Source organism: Grammomys surdaster, unplaced genomic scaffold (genome assembly GCF_004785775.1).
Source record: "Grammomys surdaster isolate TR1022 unplaced genomic scaffold, NIH_TR_1.0 167, whole genome shotgun sequence".
NCBI lineage: Eukaryota > Metazoa > Chordata > Mammalia > Rodentia > Muridae > Grammomys > Grammomys surdaster.
The window spans coordinates 9,564,221-9,579,184 of NW_021604615.1; the positions used below are offsets into that span (position 1 = coordinate 9,564,221).

A 14,964-nucleotide genomic window follows, 5' to 3' on the forward strand; every position below is an offset into this window, starting at 1 on the left:
TCTGCCTGTTTAAACTGGAAGAAAGACTAGCTAGATGTAATTCTGTCAGGGACTCCCGCTTCTGGACCGATTGAACCACTGTAAATGGGAACTTGTCGCAACCTTCGCAAGCATTAACCTTCAGATTAATTTGTTTGTGACACATCCAGAATCGTGAAAGCAAACACTGAAACTCGGCCTTGTGGTTGGACATGAGCATTTAGGGGAAATCCTTTCTGCCTCTGTAATTCCCAGAACGTTAGGTATTCAGTTTGGTCATCTGCCTGGTAGGCTAGCTCTTTGAACACAGTATCAGTTATTAGACTCTTGGATGTGCCCCCACTTAAAGCAAGGTGCACCTTTATCTAGACTCTTAGCTAGAACTGAAATACCACAGAGTAGCCTAGTGCATCCCGGAGGATTGCAGGAAGTTGAGCAGTGTGAGGACGGGGAAGGGAAGAGTGGAGGGAGGGGATGCAGGAAGGGAATCTCTTTCCAAATTGTCACAATTCAATCAAATTTTATCCAAGGAGAAACTGAAATCTTTCTACGCTGTCTTTAGAATTCTTTTTAAATTACTTGGTGGTGTCAGTTGCAGGTTGTGTTGTGCCTCTGTGAACACCGATGGCTGCTTTATACCTCTATCAGTCCTAAACTGTGTTCATAGCTAACACTGAGCCCCCCTCAGTGTTCAGACAGCTGTTGATGTTGCTGACTCAGAGTGGACACACAGACTTACATTTTCAAAATCATCCTTCTGTCGGTGACTTGTGCTGAGCAAATGTAGAACGGGGTTTAGAATCAGTAAGAAACCTTAAGAGAAAGTACAGAACAGGATGGCTTGACCAGCTCCTGTGGAAGGTAAAACCGGAAAAGGATTCGTTTTCTTGGAGGCCTGTGTGTTGCTTCGACCTTTGCATCCCATCTGCTGTGCAAGGCTGGTCCAGAACACCCATCACCTCTCCCGTCGCACTGCGGTGGCCACAGCAGGCGCTAACCACAGGAAACTGGGGGAAAAGAGGAGCAGGCCGGCAGCCCAGAGCCAGGCTCGCCCACTGAGGGTGAGGTTGAATGCTGAGGGTGGAGCAGCTCAGGGGAGCTGCTCCCCAGGAAAAGGGTGCCGCCCTCATGCTGAGCTCAGGAGCATTGCTGTATGTCCTGTTAAGAAGGATGTGGGGTGGCCTCGGAGACCTGCAGACTGCACTCGGCAGGCCAGGTGTTGATTTTCTGTCTTTAAGCAAGCTGGGAGATTACCTCAGGCAACAGCAGTTCCTGGCAGCAGCTTTTCACACTCTTCAGCAGCGAGACAGTTGTTCCACCCTCTAGAGATTTGCTCTGCTTCTCACTGTGGGTGCGCCCATGCCTTGGTATGGCGCGTGTCGTCGTCTTGCTGTTGCTATCGACGGTGGAATGCCGTGCCCTTTGAGGTGGTAACTCAGTGGGTGTGTGACTTCATCTGTCAGTGTCTCCTTTGATTTGCCATTTCTTATCCCCCAGCTTTAGAGCATGCAGTATAGACGGGATCCATAGGACGAGTTAAGAGCCCCGCAGTTCCCAGTGGGCATTGCGGTGTAATGATGTGGTATTGTCATGTTTATTTGTTAAGAGCCTGTGATGAACCAAATGCTGGGTCCTTTGAGCTGCAAGCGAGTGTAGCACAGAGCAGGCTATCCTGAAGAGAATTCTAGGAGCAAACAGACTTTCTGACACATAGACACTGCACTGTGTGGCACATCCCATAATAGAATCATGAATAAAAGCTTTGGCAGATAAAAGGGAGACTGTGTTCTCAGAAACAGTGTCTTTGAAAAACTGGCTGCTGGAAAGACATAGGGTTCTACAGATTGAGGTGGGCACCCTGACTCCCCCTTGCATGTGTGCAGTTGGCTGGTGACCCCAGCTTGCAGCTTGCTGGCCTGGGTACTCCTGAAGAAGCCATGGTTCTGAGGTGACTGCAAAAGTCTAGCCAGCCAGTCAGCCCCTGGGTCCATGGGAGACTGCCCCTGGGATGCCCCTTCATTCTTGGGAACACAGAAATGGAGAAGGCCCAAGCTATCCTTTTGCTGTTTGAGAAGCAAGTGAGTCTTTACCTGAGAGGCACACATAGCAGCAATTACTACATCTTGAAGTGCTGTGTGAGTGATGTGACTGCCAGGCTGTACTTGCTCCCTTGCTGAGGTTTAACTGAGTGCCGGCTATATCTAAAATGTCAAATGTGATGCTCTGATGTATATGTGTCAAGCGAAACGCACAGAGCCGCCAAGCCGGGTAGCCAGTCATCATCACAGAGAGGAACTGTTTTCTCTTTCTTCCTCTTGATGGTTAGGCATTTCAGATGTATTGCTGGTAAGATGGCTCAGCGGGCACTTATTACCAAGCCTGACTGACCTGCATTTGATCTGTGCTGCTTGCATGGTAGAAGGGAGAATTCATACCTTCAAGTTGTCTTGTGTGCATGCAGACCTCAGTAACGGGTGTCTTCCTGCATTGGTGAGGTTTGCTATCGCTGCTGCCAGCAGCCTGCTTGCTGGGCTGTCTAACACTAGACACTGGGAAAGGGCTGGACTGGGTGTGTCCAGATTCACCTCATAGCAGGGGCAGCCTGTCTTTAGGATCAAATGAGCCGCCCTCCAATCAGGCACACCAGCAGCAGGCTGAACTGGTAGTCAGCTCATTCATGATGCAGACATCCCCAGTTTCCCTTGTGCTTCCTTAGAGTTTGGCCTCTTTGTGTTCCTTCCCCTTCCCTGGGGCTTATTATCTCAGCTCGTTTCAAGAAGCCAGGTAGAAGTTCTTGTTCTCATTGAAATCACATGACTTCTGTGCTGTTTGAATGACTGTACCGTTCAGCTTTGGGAGCGTGGTCTGTTGTTTTGTGTTGGAGGCAGAACGTGGGTGTCACTGCCTAGCAACCAGCGCTGGGAAAGGGTGAGGCCGTGCCAGCAGCAGAAGCAAGGAGCTGCCCCTGCACAGCTCCAAGCACCCAGAAAACGGGCTTCATATGGAGGGAGGCAGGCAGGGCACGAGTGTTAGTCGCATTGAGTTTCCATGATGGACTTTGCATAGAGAGCGAGGCCTGGGAACCCATGACCTGGGCTCCTCTAGGGACCCATGGGTTGGGTTAAGCGTTCAGATCACCTGAAATTACTTTGGAAAGTGTGTACTTTCCTGGGGGCAGTTTAAAAGGTTTTACTGACTTTTCAGACCGTGGCTCATGGTTGAGAAGAGAAAGATGGTGAGCCATCTATCGGAACTAAGGAAGCAGGGCCTCACGTTCTGTGTCAGATGGTTATTTTGTATTGGCTTATCTAGCACATGGTCCACAGGGAGCTGGGGACTCAGGGTACGTAGGATCCCATTTGACTTTCTGGTCCTCCCCATCAAAATAAGAACACACCCTCTGGTGTTGCCTCTGCGCTCTTGCTGTATTTAACACTCCCGTGTCAGGTAATATGATCATTTGACTTCTGAACCCAAAACATAACGATCAAACAAGAACCCTAGTATTTCCATCTCCTCGAGCGTCGTCTTTCAACTTTTGGTTAACCCATGGTAATTATAAATGTTTGTGGGGGAACAGTGTGACATTTCAGTCCCGACATAATACATCCTTTCTGATCTGAGTACTTGATGCCACCACCTCCTTGTCATTCCTCTGTGTCTGGAGCGTCACGTCATCTCTCTTGCAGCTATCCATAGGTTGCTGTAAACTGTAGTCAAATTACACTGCCTAGCACTTACTGCTCCTGTCTGGAGCCCCCCTCTCCAGTCTCCCCCTCCTCTCCCCACTCCTAGCCTCTGGAGTAACTATTCTGTGTTCAGACCCTCAACTTGTCTTTCTCTGTTGTGATAATTATTTAAAACGGCCTCAGGCTCAGGCCGACTATCTAAGCTGCAGTGGCTCTGCCTAGCCCAGCCACCATGTTTCTCGTCCAGAGGCCACATGCGTGCTGCAGCTAGAAATGGCCAACTAGAAACACCAGCCCTGCCACCCACGAGACATCAGCGTGGGTGATGGCTCAATCTCCCACACTGTCTCTGCAAGGCTGGGCATTGCCTAGACTATCCCGCCATCCACGTGGGCCCAGTAAAAAGATGAGACATTAATGCTTAAAGATTAATCAAAGGCTTATATATTTGGTAATGATCGGTAACAAGATGCCCATACAATCAGAAGTGTAACCCAATACTCAACCTAGATATGCCAACTACCTTTGACTGCTACAGACACGTGAGCATCCGCCTCCATCTCCTCTCTGTCTTGTTCTCCTCTCCCGTCTCCTAGCTCCTCCTCTTCCTTTTTCTCCTCTCCTCCTTACTCCACCTCTTCCTCTCCTAACTCCTCCCACCTTAGCTCCTCCTACATTTCTCATGCGCTGCTTATCTTTCTGTGTCTGGCTTATTTCATTTAGCACAGTGTACTCCAGTGGCATCCAGTTTGCCACAGATGGGAGGGCTCAATGTTGTCACTGGATGCCATTTCCCACTGTGCATACCACCTTCTTGTTATCAAGTCTGTCTAATGACAGACACCACCACTGGTTCTGCATCAGGCACTTGTGACAAGGGCTGAAATCAGCACAGATGTGCCACGCTGGACACCTGACCTTGATTCCCTCAGATACACACTCAGGTAGGATAGCCAGAGCATGTGGAACACTTGTTCGGGGTTTTCTGGAAAGCCTTCCCGCTGTTCTCTGTGGTGGCTGTACCAAGTGATAGTTCCCCTTTCTCCATGGTCTCACCTGCATTTGTTATCTTGCCTTTTGATGATGGCCATTCTCACTGTCCTGAGGTGAGGTCTGATGTGCCTTTCCACGGTGCACAAGGACTCACTGGGCATCTGTGTGTCTTACTCTTAGACATGTCTGTTCAGATTATTTGCCTCTTTTTAATCGGATTAGTCGGGTTGCATTGGGAATGGTAGATGCTGGCCCTTTGTCACATGCTAGCTCGAAGGGCAGACATTCTTATGGCTTCCAAGGCTTGTCAGCCGAGTGCTCCTTCTGCTGTGTAGAAACGGCTCAGTTTGATTCAGTGCCATTCTTCTGTCCTTGATTTTGTTAGCTGTGCTTTGGGGATCTTGTATAAAAGCTCTTTGCCTAATGGTGCCAGAAAAGCTAGCTCTTCGAAGGCAGGAGGGCCTGACCCCTCTCACCCCACACAGAAGCCGACTGGGAACCCTGGACTCTTGTCTCAGGGAGCAGCCAGGCATCAGAAGCCTTAACCCAGGGAAAGGGACCTTTGGAGAGGTAAGGACAGGGACACAGCCTGGAGCTGGTTGCTCTATCAGAGGATAGCAATTTCCTCCCAGTTCCTGCTGGCCCTCAGGAGATTAGGAAACTCAGAGGGAGCACTGGGGAGAAATGTTTGCTTGGAATGAAGTTGGTGGCCGCTGCAGGGGTCAGCACCTGGGAGCCTGTCTTGATGAGTGCTTCCCTTCACACCTGCTCCCCACTGGCTTGGGCATAAGAAACCCTCTGCCCCTGACATCCCCCAGGGACAGACATCAGGGAGAGTTCAGTTTTCAGACTAGGCAAGGGTCATGTCGGAGTCTCCCACACTCCCGGGGTATTGTAGATGTCCTGGCTGTTGACACAGCCACATAGCCCCTTCCTTGTTTGTCGCATAAGATTCCATTCAGCTTACTCCTGAATTTTCTAACCAGTTCTAGGGATTTCCATAGAAACGGTGGGGGGAAGGGGAGGCAGTTGTGCAGTGCAGAAGGCCGTGTCCGTGAGAAAGCCCAGGAAAGACGTGGAACAATTAGTTGTGTGCCAGCCAGCACTAGAGAATCGGCCCACAAATCTAAAATTCTTGGAATTTGTCACCAGGCAGCTGGAAAACAGCTCTAACAAAATTTTTGACTGCGTATTTTGACTCGGTGAAGTTCAGGCTATCAGGCAAAACCAGTTCTCCTCTGCACAGAGCAGCATTTGAGAGCACTCTGCCCCGAGGTCTAAGGGTTTTAGTTTTCACCTTGAGCAGAGGTGCTAGGCTTGGTGACTGCCACGGGATCTTTAATGGTGATTTCCTGTTCTTCTTCTGTGTCTCCGGCATCTGCTGCTAAGGCTCCGGTGGCACTTGGTACATTTCCCTGTGCTGGACAGAGGTGGGCACACCCCTTGTGGTCTCCTTATAAAGGCCTTTTGCTTACTGAGAAGAAAGTAGCCTCTCTTCCTGTCCCAGGTTCACATCAGTGATGGTGCATGTGGGTGTGTGTGCACGCACATAGTTTTTCTTTCTTTTTTAAATATTATTTCAAGCTGAGGAGATGACTAAAGTGCTTTCTGTGTGAGGCGGAGCCATGATGCAGCCCCGTTGTCTCTTCCCTGATTGGGCAGGACATGGTTGGCTTCGGGCCGTGTCCCCATATGAGGAAGGTCTCCAGGTGTGTGAGGTGAGGTAAGCAGCCTTACTTTGGATCCTCGTCTCTGGTCACCTTCTCGCCCTCCAGCGGTCTCTGCTCAGGACTCTGCCCCGGACACCCACCACTTGTTCTCTTGGAGGGAAATGGACACCAAGGGAAAAACCTAGATACGGCTTCTAGCTTAAAGGGATCCAGGGAAGCCTGGTTTAAGTAGAAGCATTTTCTCTGCTTAAATATGTGGCTCGCTCGCAAGGGGAGTGAGGGGAGGGATGTTTCCTTCCCAAATCCAGACACCAATGGCGTATTCGAGGCGTGCTCGGTTTAGAAACACTTGCCAGGAAACTGGTGTCCCTCCTGGTTTCCCCACCTTGTTCTCAGATGAGAAGTGAGGAAGCTGGAGCCGGCCCCTAGGCCACCTGGCACAGACTTGCCTTCGTTGTGCAGACTTCCGCTGTGCGATGTTTGTCGTGCACAGTGGCCTAACGTATGACTATGACCAGCAGAAACACTCGTCCTCAAAGGGTTCGTCAACTGGACACCAGTACAAATAAAACTATACTTTTTTTTTTTGGCTAAAACTTGGTATGGGTTATGGTAAGGCAAAAGTACGGTGGTGGAGAACAGAGCGGACAGAGGGAACAGAGCCAAGGGCGGGGTGGGAGGGTTTCATGTCGGGGGTTGTGTTGTGAGCCCTGGAGCTGCTCCTGGGCTGTGAACTAGCTCGAGAAGTCAACGTTTATTGATAGTTGAAAGGCAATGTGAAGTAGATGCTGATAGATCAAGAAAGTGGATGTAGCATTTACAGCATCACTGCGAGCCTGTGTGTACAATCTGTTCTCAAACATTTACACAGTGATAGCAATAGACGAGTTACCAGGTAAAAAACCTGGGTTTGCAAACATAAAGAAAAATACAGACCGTATGTGTATAGATACAACTAAGACATTTACTGTACCAGTTAAAGGCATCGGTGATAAGTTCAGAGTCGCCAGTGTTCATCACTGTTGCTTGAAGGAAGGAAATCAAAGCCCTTCCCCCGAGGAGTTCAGCCAAGAGTGAGCCCACGTTAGAGTTTCCCGTTTCCCTCCCTGTGTCTTCTGTCTCTTTGTAGCTGATGGTCTCGGGTCTGCCTACAATCGTCTGTTGTAAGAATCTGAGTCTGTGCCTGCCTGAATGCTGTCTTGTCTGTCCCTGTCTCTCTGTCCCTCACAGAGGTCCTTTGCTCTGTCTTTTATGGAACAACACAGAAAGTGTCACGTGGGGAAAGAGTGAGGGACACTTTACAGAAGTCCTTAAGGGATGAAACAGCCTGGTACACACGAACCCTGTTAACCTAGGCAACAAACATCAAGCAGAAGCTGTCGAGCAATACCTGTGTGCTGCTCTTGGTACCTGTGTGGTAGTGATTACACATGGTTCCTTTCAACTATTTGCTGTTTCCAGCATTTATTACCGTAACATTCACGTACATATGTGCATTGCCCCTGGGACAGGGTTATGGAAGAGTACATATCTTAAGATTAAAGCTGTGTATTAGCTTGGGTTGTAAAAGTTAGTTACATGAGAACTGCAAACAAGGAAGGTTGATTGTTACATGGTTCTCTTAAAAGCGGTTACACAAACAGTCTGAGTACACAGATGTACTGGCTGGTTTCGTGTGTCAACTTGACACAAGCTGGAGTTATCACAGAGACAGGAGCCTCCCTTGAGGAAATGCCTCCATGAGATCCAGCTGTAAGGCATTTTCTCAATTAGTGATCAAGGTGGGAGAGCCTAGCCCCTTGTGAGTGGTGCCATCCCTGGGCTGGTAGTCCTGGATTCTATAAGAAAGCAAGCTGAGCAAGCCAGGGGAAGCAAGCCAGTAAGTAACATCCCTCCATGGCCCCTGCATCAGCTCCTGCTTCTTGACCTGCTTGAGTTCCAGTCCTGACTTCCTTTGATGATGAACAGCACTGTGGAAGTGTAAACTGAATAAATTCTTTCCTCCCCAACTTGCTTCTTGGTCATGATATTTGTGCAGGAATAGAAACCCTGACTAAGACAACAGAACTTATCCGTCTTGAATCTTAAGTGACTTCAAGATGTATTATTAACTAAGCTGTAAGGGCCAGCGAAGTTCCAGTCACAGAACACCAGGATATTGTCATAATAACACATCAGCACAATTTACCCCTCGAGTGGTGACACTAAGAGGCACTGACCTCAGGTGTTCATGAACAGCGGTAAAATTAGATCCACATTCTGAGTAGCCACTCGTGGGATCCTGTCTTTACACAGAATGCTTCATCCTCAGTGAGGCAGCATGTGTTTGAGATGTATGCAGTTACGAAGTCTTTATCATGGGAGTATACAGCTGTGTCTCAGGTCTGACACAGTGACATATTGGGCAGAATGAAGGCTGGGGCAAGCTGTGTGACTCTCAAGAGAGTGCAAAGTGAGCTTGCAGACCTTTTGATCAGGATTATCATGAGGCTGAAGAGGTTAGCAGCAGACTCTGAAACCCAGCTGGGCACTGCTTACTCTGGACCCTAGAGACAGAGCTGTGGCCAGGCAGCCATCCCGCTGAGACCCAGACACCAAGGCCCCATGTACAGTTCAGCTCAAATGAATCTCTGCTACTGACTCTGAAGCCCAACTCTTTCCCTGGCCGGCCCTGTGATGGTTTATGCATGTGGAAAGTGGGAAAATGCCAGGATGAACAGCGTGCTGGTTTGCAGCCTAGGCTTTGAGTGTAGACCTGAGTTCAAATCCCTCTTGCCTCTGCATGACGATGGGTTGTTTCCAAGACAGCTTGGAGGCTCAGAGTCTGTTCTCAGCACTCATGGGGTCTGGAAGTACAGTATGTGCAATCACTCCATGAGTCCGTCAAGCCTTCCACAAGTGCTGGAGCTGGCCTGGTTATTGGGGTTTGGTTGGAACCAACTGTGGACACAGACATCAGGGTGTTCGTCACCTCCTGACCCAAGGTTGCCATTTCTAGTCCTTTCTAAGGGTTTTGACTTTGGGAAAATCCTCAGGGAACGCTGTGGTGTTGATGATCCCCCAGGGATAAGAAATTTGATTGAGGTTAAATTTCACATCTGGTGTTTTTTACCACTAATGATTATGCTTAAAATCAGCGGCCTTGGGGTGTAGCTCAGTTGACAAAGTGCTTTCCGAGTATGCATCAAGCCCTGAGTCTCATGCCCAGAGCTGCATAGTACAGTGTGGTGATATACACTTAGGATCTTAGTCCAGTGGTAGACACAAGAGGGTCGTGAGTTCAAGGTCATCCTCAACTACTTAGGACTTTGGGGACAGCCTGAAACTCTCTCTTCCATCTGTCTCCTCATCCATTCTTGGCTCTCTCTCTCTCTCTCTCTCTCTCTTGCTCCCTCCTTCCCTCCCTCCCTCCCTCCCTCCCTCCCTCCCTCCCTCCCTCCTTCCCTCCCTTCCTCCCTCCCTCCTTCTTGGTTACAAAACACCAATCAAATTGTGAAACAATCTATAAGACAATTCAGCAGTGTCTTTTAAAAGAGTCGAATTCATCAAAGACAGACTGTGACACTGTTCCAGTCTGATGGAGGTGAAGGCTAGGACACTCATGGAGTGCAGGGACAAGGGCTGGACCAGGACAAGAACAATGAACAGAAACTGGTGGCATTTGGATATGACAGGGGCAGTGAGTTCTGTGTCAGTCCCAAGCATCACAGTCTACAGTTCTGTGAGACAAGATGCCAACCTCTTGTAAGGCAGGCGGAGAGCATCATTCTATACATGTAAAATTGTCTCAAAATAGCAATTAGCAAAGGAACAACTCCCAAATGCCTGAAGCTATTTGTTTGTTTGTTTGTTTGTTTTATTCTTGATCCTCTCCAACTTAAAAAAAAAAAAAGCAAAGCAAAACTAAATATTTCATTGCCACCCCAGGCAGGGGGTAACCAGTTCTCCTTTCTTCTCGTTTTCCAGACAAAGTTTACATGGGGCCAGGGCAGCTGTACCAGGATCTGCAGAACCTACTGCATGACCTGAATGTTGTTGGCCAGATCTCGCAGCTGATTGGGAACCTCCGAGGGAGCTATCAGGTAACGGGGCCTCCCGGACAGGACGCTGCCACGGCTTCCAGATCTGTGAGCACGGCTTTGTCTCCGAGTTCTCCAGAAGGGAGCACTCGGGTATCTCTAAGGAGCAGGCCCGGCTTGGCTCTTCTGTTGTTTGGGCCGGTGTGGCTCTTTTTCTTTTGTGTGGCAGTACTTGAGCCTCAATTCCATCTCTGCATGATCAACCCCGAGGGAGTTTGTAACCGGTCATGAACAATGGGATCACCCTGGGATTTCCATGTCAGAGCTCTGCTTTTTTTCTTCTTCTAAATGTATGTGCGAGAAAAGTTGCTGTCTCTGCATATAGTCACAGCCCTTGGTAGCATGAGGCAGGAGGATTGCCTTTGCTACCCTAGGCTAGAGTGAGACCTTGTCACAAAACAGAGCAAAAGCAACAAAAGCTAATACACATGTTATTCCTCTATAGAACTTAAACCAGTCAGTGGCCCATGATTGGACGTCAGGCTTACAACGGCTGATCCTGAGGAAAGAAGATGCCATCAGAGCCGCCGACCGCTGCAGGATTCAGTTACAGCTCCCGGGAAAGCAGGACAAGTAAGTCATTTTGAAACAGAAACTGAACAGTTCCTTGCCAGATGTGTTTTCTGGCTCGGTGACTCATTACATGGTAGTCTGTGAAGACTAACTGTAAGTGGTACCGTGCTGTCTGTAAAGGGAATGCCCCTCTTCTCCGGCAGGTCAGGGCGGCCCACGTTCTTCACTGCTGTGTTCAATACGTTTACACCCGCCATCAAGGAGTCCTGGGTCAGCAGCCTGCAGATGGCCAAGCTGGCCCTTGGTAAGACACAGGGTTTAAGCTGACTGGGCATGCTCCATTAAGAAAGGGATGTTTCCGGATCCTCAGAGAGGTCATATGATTATGCATACACCTGAGAGGGTAAAACCAGGGCAGAGAGAAAACTTCCCCTGACCTGGAAACATAGTTTTAAGTGGGAACATTAAGTTAAATGTTTGTATTATAACTCAGGGCCTGCAGAACACACCAGTGGCTTCTATTGTGGTGTGACATTCTTGTATACTCTGACTATTGAGCATAAATAAGGGTGTAGCCCTCATCCAGAGCCTGAAACCCTGGCATGGGGAAGTTTTTAAGGAACAGAAAGGACACAGCATCTCAGCCTCTGTGCTGACCCCCTCCTGTGAGTGCAGCATGTCATACCCTGTCACCCAGGACTCCCAGCTTGAGAGGTCAGTCCTGTGGTTTTCCTTTAGCTAGGTGTGGCTTTAGAACTGTTTGCTGGTTCATCTGTCCTTTTAGCCTGTGTAGGTAGGTAGGTAGAGGTAGGCATAGACATAGACGTGACAGACATAGACATAGATACAGATATAAGATAGGTAGCTAAAAGACAAGACATGATAGGGAAGTTGGCAAATCGATAGACAGTCTATAATAAGGTAGTAGACAGAAGGTTGGTAGGTAATGATATGTAGCGGATAGATTGCTAGGTGATAGGTAATTAGCCAGACAGATGGGAGACTGATGATAGGTAGATGGCTATATAGACCGAAGGATAGGCAAGCAGGCAGGCAGGAAGATCCACAAAGAGATCCTTCTCTATAGAATTTATATAGAACTTATACACACATATATCTCTTTTACTCGGTGGGTACTGCAGTGCCGTGTGTGTGAATATATATGGCCTGTGAGTGAGTGCTGGTGTGTGTGTGTGTGTGTGTGTGTGTGTGTGTGTACGAGCAGGTTTGGGTGTCTGTGCCTGTGTTTGATTACCTGTGTGTGGGTAGGTGTGTACACCCATTTGTGAAAGGCTCTCCTGAGTGCAGACTGTCTGAAGAGTCACCTGAGAATAAAACAGAAGTCAGCTGTTGCTGTTCCTCAAGAAAGCAAAGCTTAGTGGAAAGATAGAGACTCTTACTGTGAAATGGAGCCCCCCGACCCCCACTGAGGACAGGGACATAGCTCTTTGTCTCCTCCTGGGTGATTGACTGGGTTGTACCTCTACAAGCAAAGAGACAATACCTTGTGAGATGGCGTTGGGGTAAGCTCTCTCCTGTGCTCACTCAGGGCTAAGGTGGCCATCTTCCTTAGGCACACATTGCATCTTCATGTTCATGAATGGTGGACCCAGCCCATTTTTCTGATGCATTCAGTTCAGGAACAGACAGGGAGCGTGAGGCCCCAAGACGTGCTGCTAGGCTGCATCAGGGAGTGATCTCCTCCCGCCTCGAGCTAGAGAGAGGAAGGCAGCCTTGCTGCCCAAGATAGACTCATCCCTGCTCACACGCTGCGGAGGGTCGGGTACAGCCCCGGGGCATGACAGGCGTTCACACTCACCTCAGCAGCTCAGCTCTGCTCTCTCCGAATGTGCCCACAGAGGAGGAGAACCACATGGGATGGTTCTGTGTGGATGACGATGGCAACCTAGCCAAGAAGGAGACACACCCTCTCCTGGTGGGACATATGCCTGTGACAGTGGCCAAGCAGCCAGAGTTCAAGGTGAGGACCCCAGGAGGGCGGTGCCTGCTTTTGCAGAGGACTTACTCGGGGAACGCTAGCGTTGGGCCCCGTTACTACTAGTTGAGAGGAAATGGTTTTGGTAGTCCTGGAGATGACGGCTGGGAGCCCACCAATGAGGCTCAACCACTGACTGCATGGCGTTCTGCTGGCTAAGGTTATCAGAGGCCCCATTTCCTCTGTGCTCCAGCATCTCCCTCCTCTGTGATACCCCAGCTCGATCAACAGTACCTCTCTGTAGACGGTCAGGACTCTAATGCCTTTATCTGCTCGACGTAGTGTGCTCCTTGTCTGCTAAAGTGCCAGGCACCAAGGTCCAATGCCACCGACAAGGCACCATGTCTTTTTTTTTTTTTAAGGAAATAACTTGACACTGTTGTCTCTCTCCTTCATTCCTGGCTCCTAATCCACTTCCTGGGGACTATCTTGTCCCTGGCTCAAGAGAACAAGCCTTTGGACACCTCACAATGCTTGCCCTATGAAACCACACAGCTCATGTGTCAGGAAGGCCAGCAGACACACCATCGGCTTTCCTGCTTCTCACTGGGTCCTCTTGGATGATTTGACGTGCCCAACCAGCTTCTGACACGGTTGAGGGGGTTCTAAGAGAAAATCACAAAAGTCCTTGGGAATTCACATCTGCAAAACCAGCTTGTAAGACTTACACAGTTGGGTGTTTTTATCCCTGGGCTCCAGCCCATGGTTCAGCCAACCAAGGATGGAAAACATTTTGAATCCACAATGTTGTATTCCATCAATGTTGTATTCCATCAATGTTGTATTCCATTGCAGATTGAATGTGCAGCTTATAACCCCGAACCTTACCTGAGCAATGAAAGTCAACCAGCCTCACCCTCCACAGCCCGTGGCTTCCTGTGGGTAAGCACATTTGCTTGTCATTAAGGCCGATTGACAAAGAGCTGGCAGGTGGCTGAGGGGAGACTACCAGGTTAGATTTCCTAACAGCATTCCCTGAGGTTTGGACCTGGGGATTAAAATGTTGTCTTCTGCCCTTTTTCATCTAAGACTTTTACAGTGGAATAAAGACCCAAGATGACAAACGTAAATGCTTCCATGGTGGCTTGGGTGTGTCATGCACTCTGGTGCCTCACCTCACTGGTTCCCCCGACACACACTTCTTCCAAAACATTGTTGGCTTTTTACACTGGTGTCACGGCCGGGATGAATTTGTCCTACACCAAGTTCAGGCTCCGGGCAATGCTTGGTTGCAGTAGTGCTTTCTGGTTCTTGCACACTAGAAGAATGTCCCTGGCCTCTGGCCACTCCCACTTCCCTTCTCAGTACTCATCACTCAAAGTTGGCATCCCTGTCCAGGCAGAGCTGTTGCTAGTAGTGTTCAGAATAGAGCAGCATGGCCAGCTGCTGTTTCAGTGTGCCTACCTAGGGACCAGCAGAAACACTATACTTCTGGGTGGTAGGTTCCTTCTGCTCAGATTTGTAGCTGCCACCACTTGGTGCACACACAGACACACACATGCAGGCACATACCCCTGACCAGGGATCTGATGGCTGGCCCTCCTTCCAGCAGGGTCTGAGAGGTTCGATTACTTGTAGCGTGGAATACATGCAGGAAAGGGAGGAAGGTACGACAGCGTGCTCCAGGTTGGAGGGAGGAACGCACAGTGTGTTCCCAGTCTGCACGCAGTGCGCCCCTGGCATGACCTCCTTTGGGCTGGGTTCTTTTCAGTTTTCGCCTCTTGAAAAGCTCGTCTTTCCACTAAGGATGAGTGTTACGGCACCTTGATGCCAGCTTACTTAACAGCTTACTAATTTGCTCTTCAGCATGTTATAAAATGATTGTGCGAATAGTCCCCTGCAGCCGTGCACGGAATGAGTGTCTGGTGTTGGATGTGTATACTTGCCGCTTTGAAAATAAAGTTGTGTTCTTGTTACTAGAAACTTAAAAAGCCAAATTTAACACGTTGCAAAGAAAAATGGGCTCTCTTGGGAATCCTTTCACCTCGTTTGCTTCTTTCTGAGTGTGACTCGCGCGTGGAAATCAGTACCTTCGTGGGTCAGGC

General features: G+C 49.2%; 1 protein-coding gene across 4 annotated transcripts in view; it reads left to right on the plus strand.

The window, feature by feature from the left end:
• Arhgef10 (Rho guanine nucleotide exchange factor 10) overlaps positions 1–14,964 on the plus strand; it is an 88,010-nt gene that overhangs the window by 52,456 nt on the left and 20,590 nt on the right. For all 4 annotated transcript variants that reach the window (XM_028766401.1, XM_028766400.1, XM_028766404.1 and 1 more), the window contains 5 exons: positions 10,298–10,413; positions 10,856–10,983; positions 11,127–11,227; positions 12,783–12,904; positions 13,715–13,801. In XM_028766401.1, the coding sequence (XP_028622234.1) occupies positions 10,298–10,413; positions 10,856–10,983; positions 11,127–11,227; positions 12,783–12,904; positions 13,715–13,801 (554 nt within the window). The remainder of the gene's footprint in view (positions 1–10,297; positions 10,414–10,855; positions 10,984–11,126; positions 11,228–12,782; positions 12,905–13,714; positions 13,802–14,964) is intronic.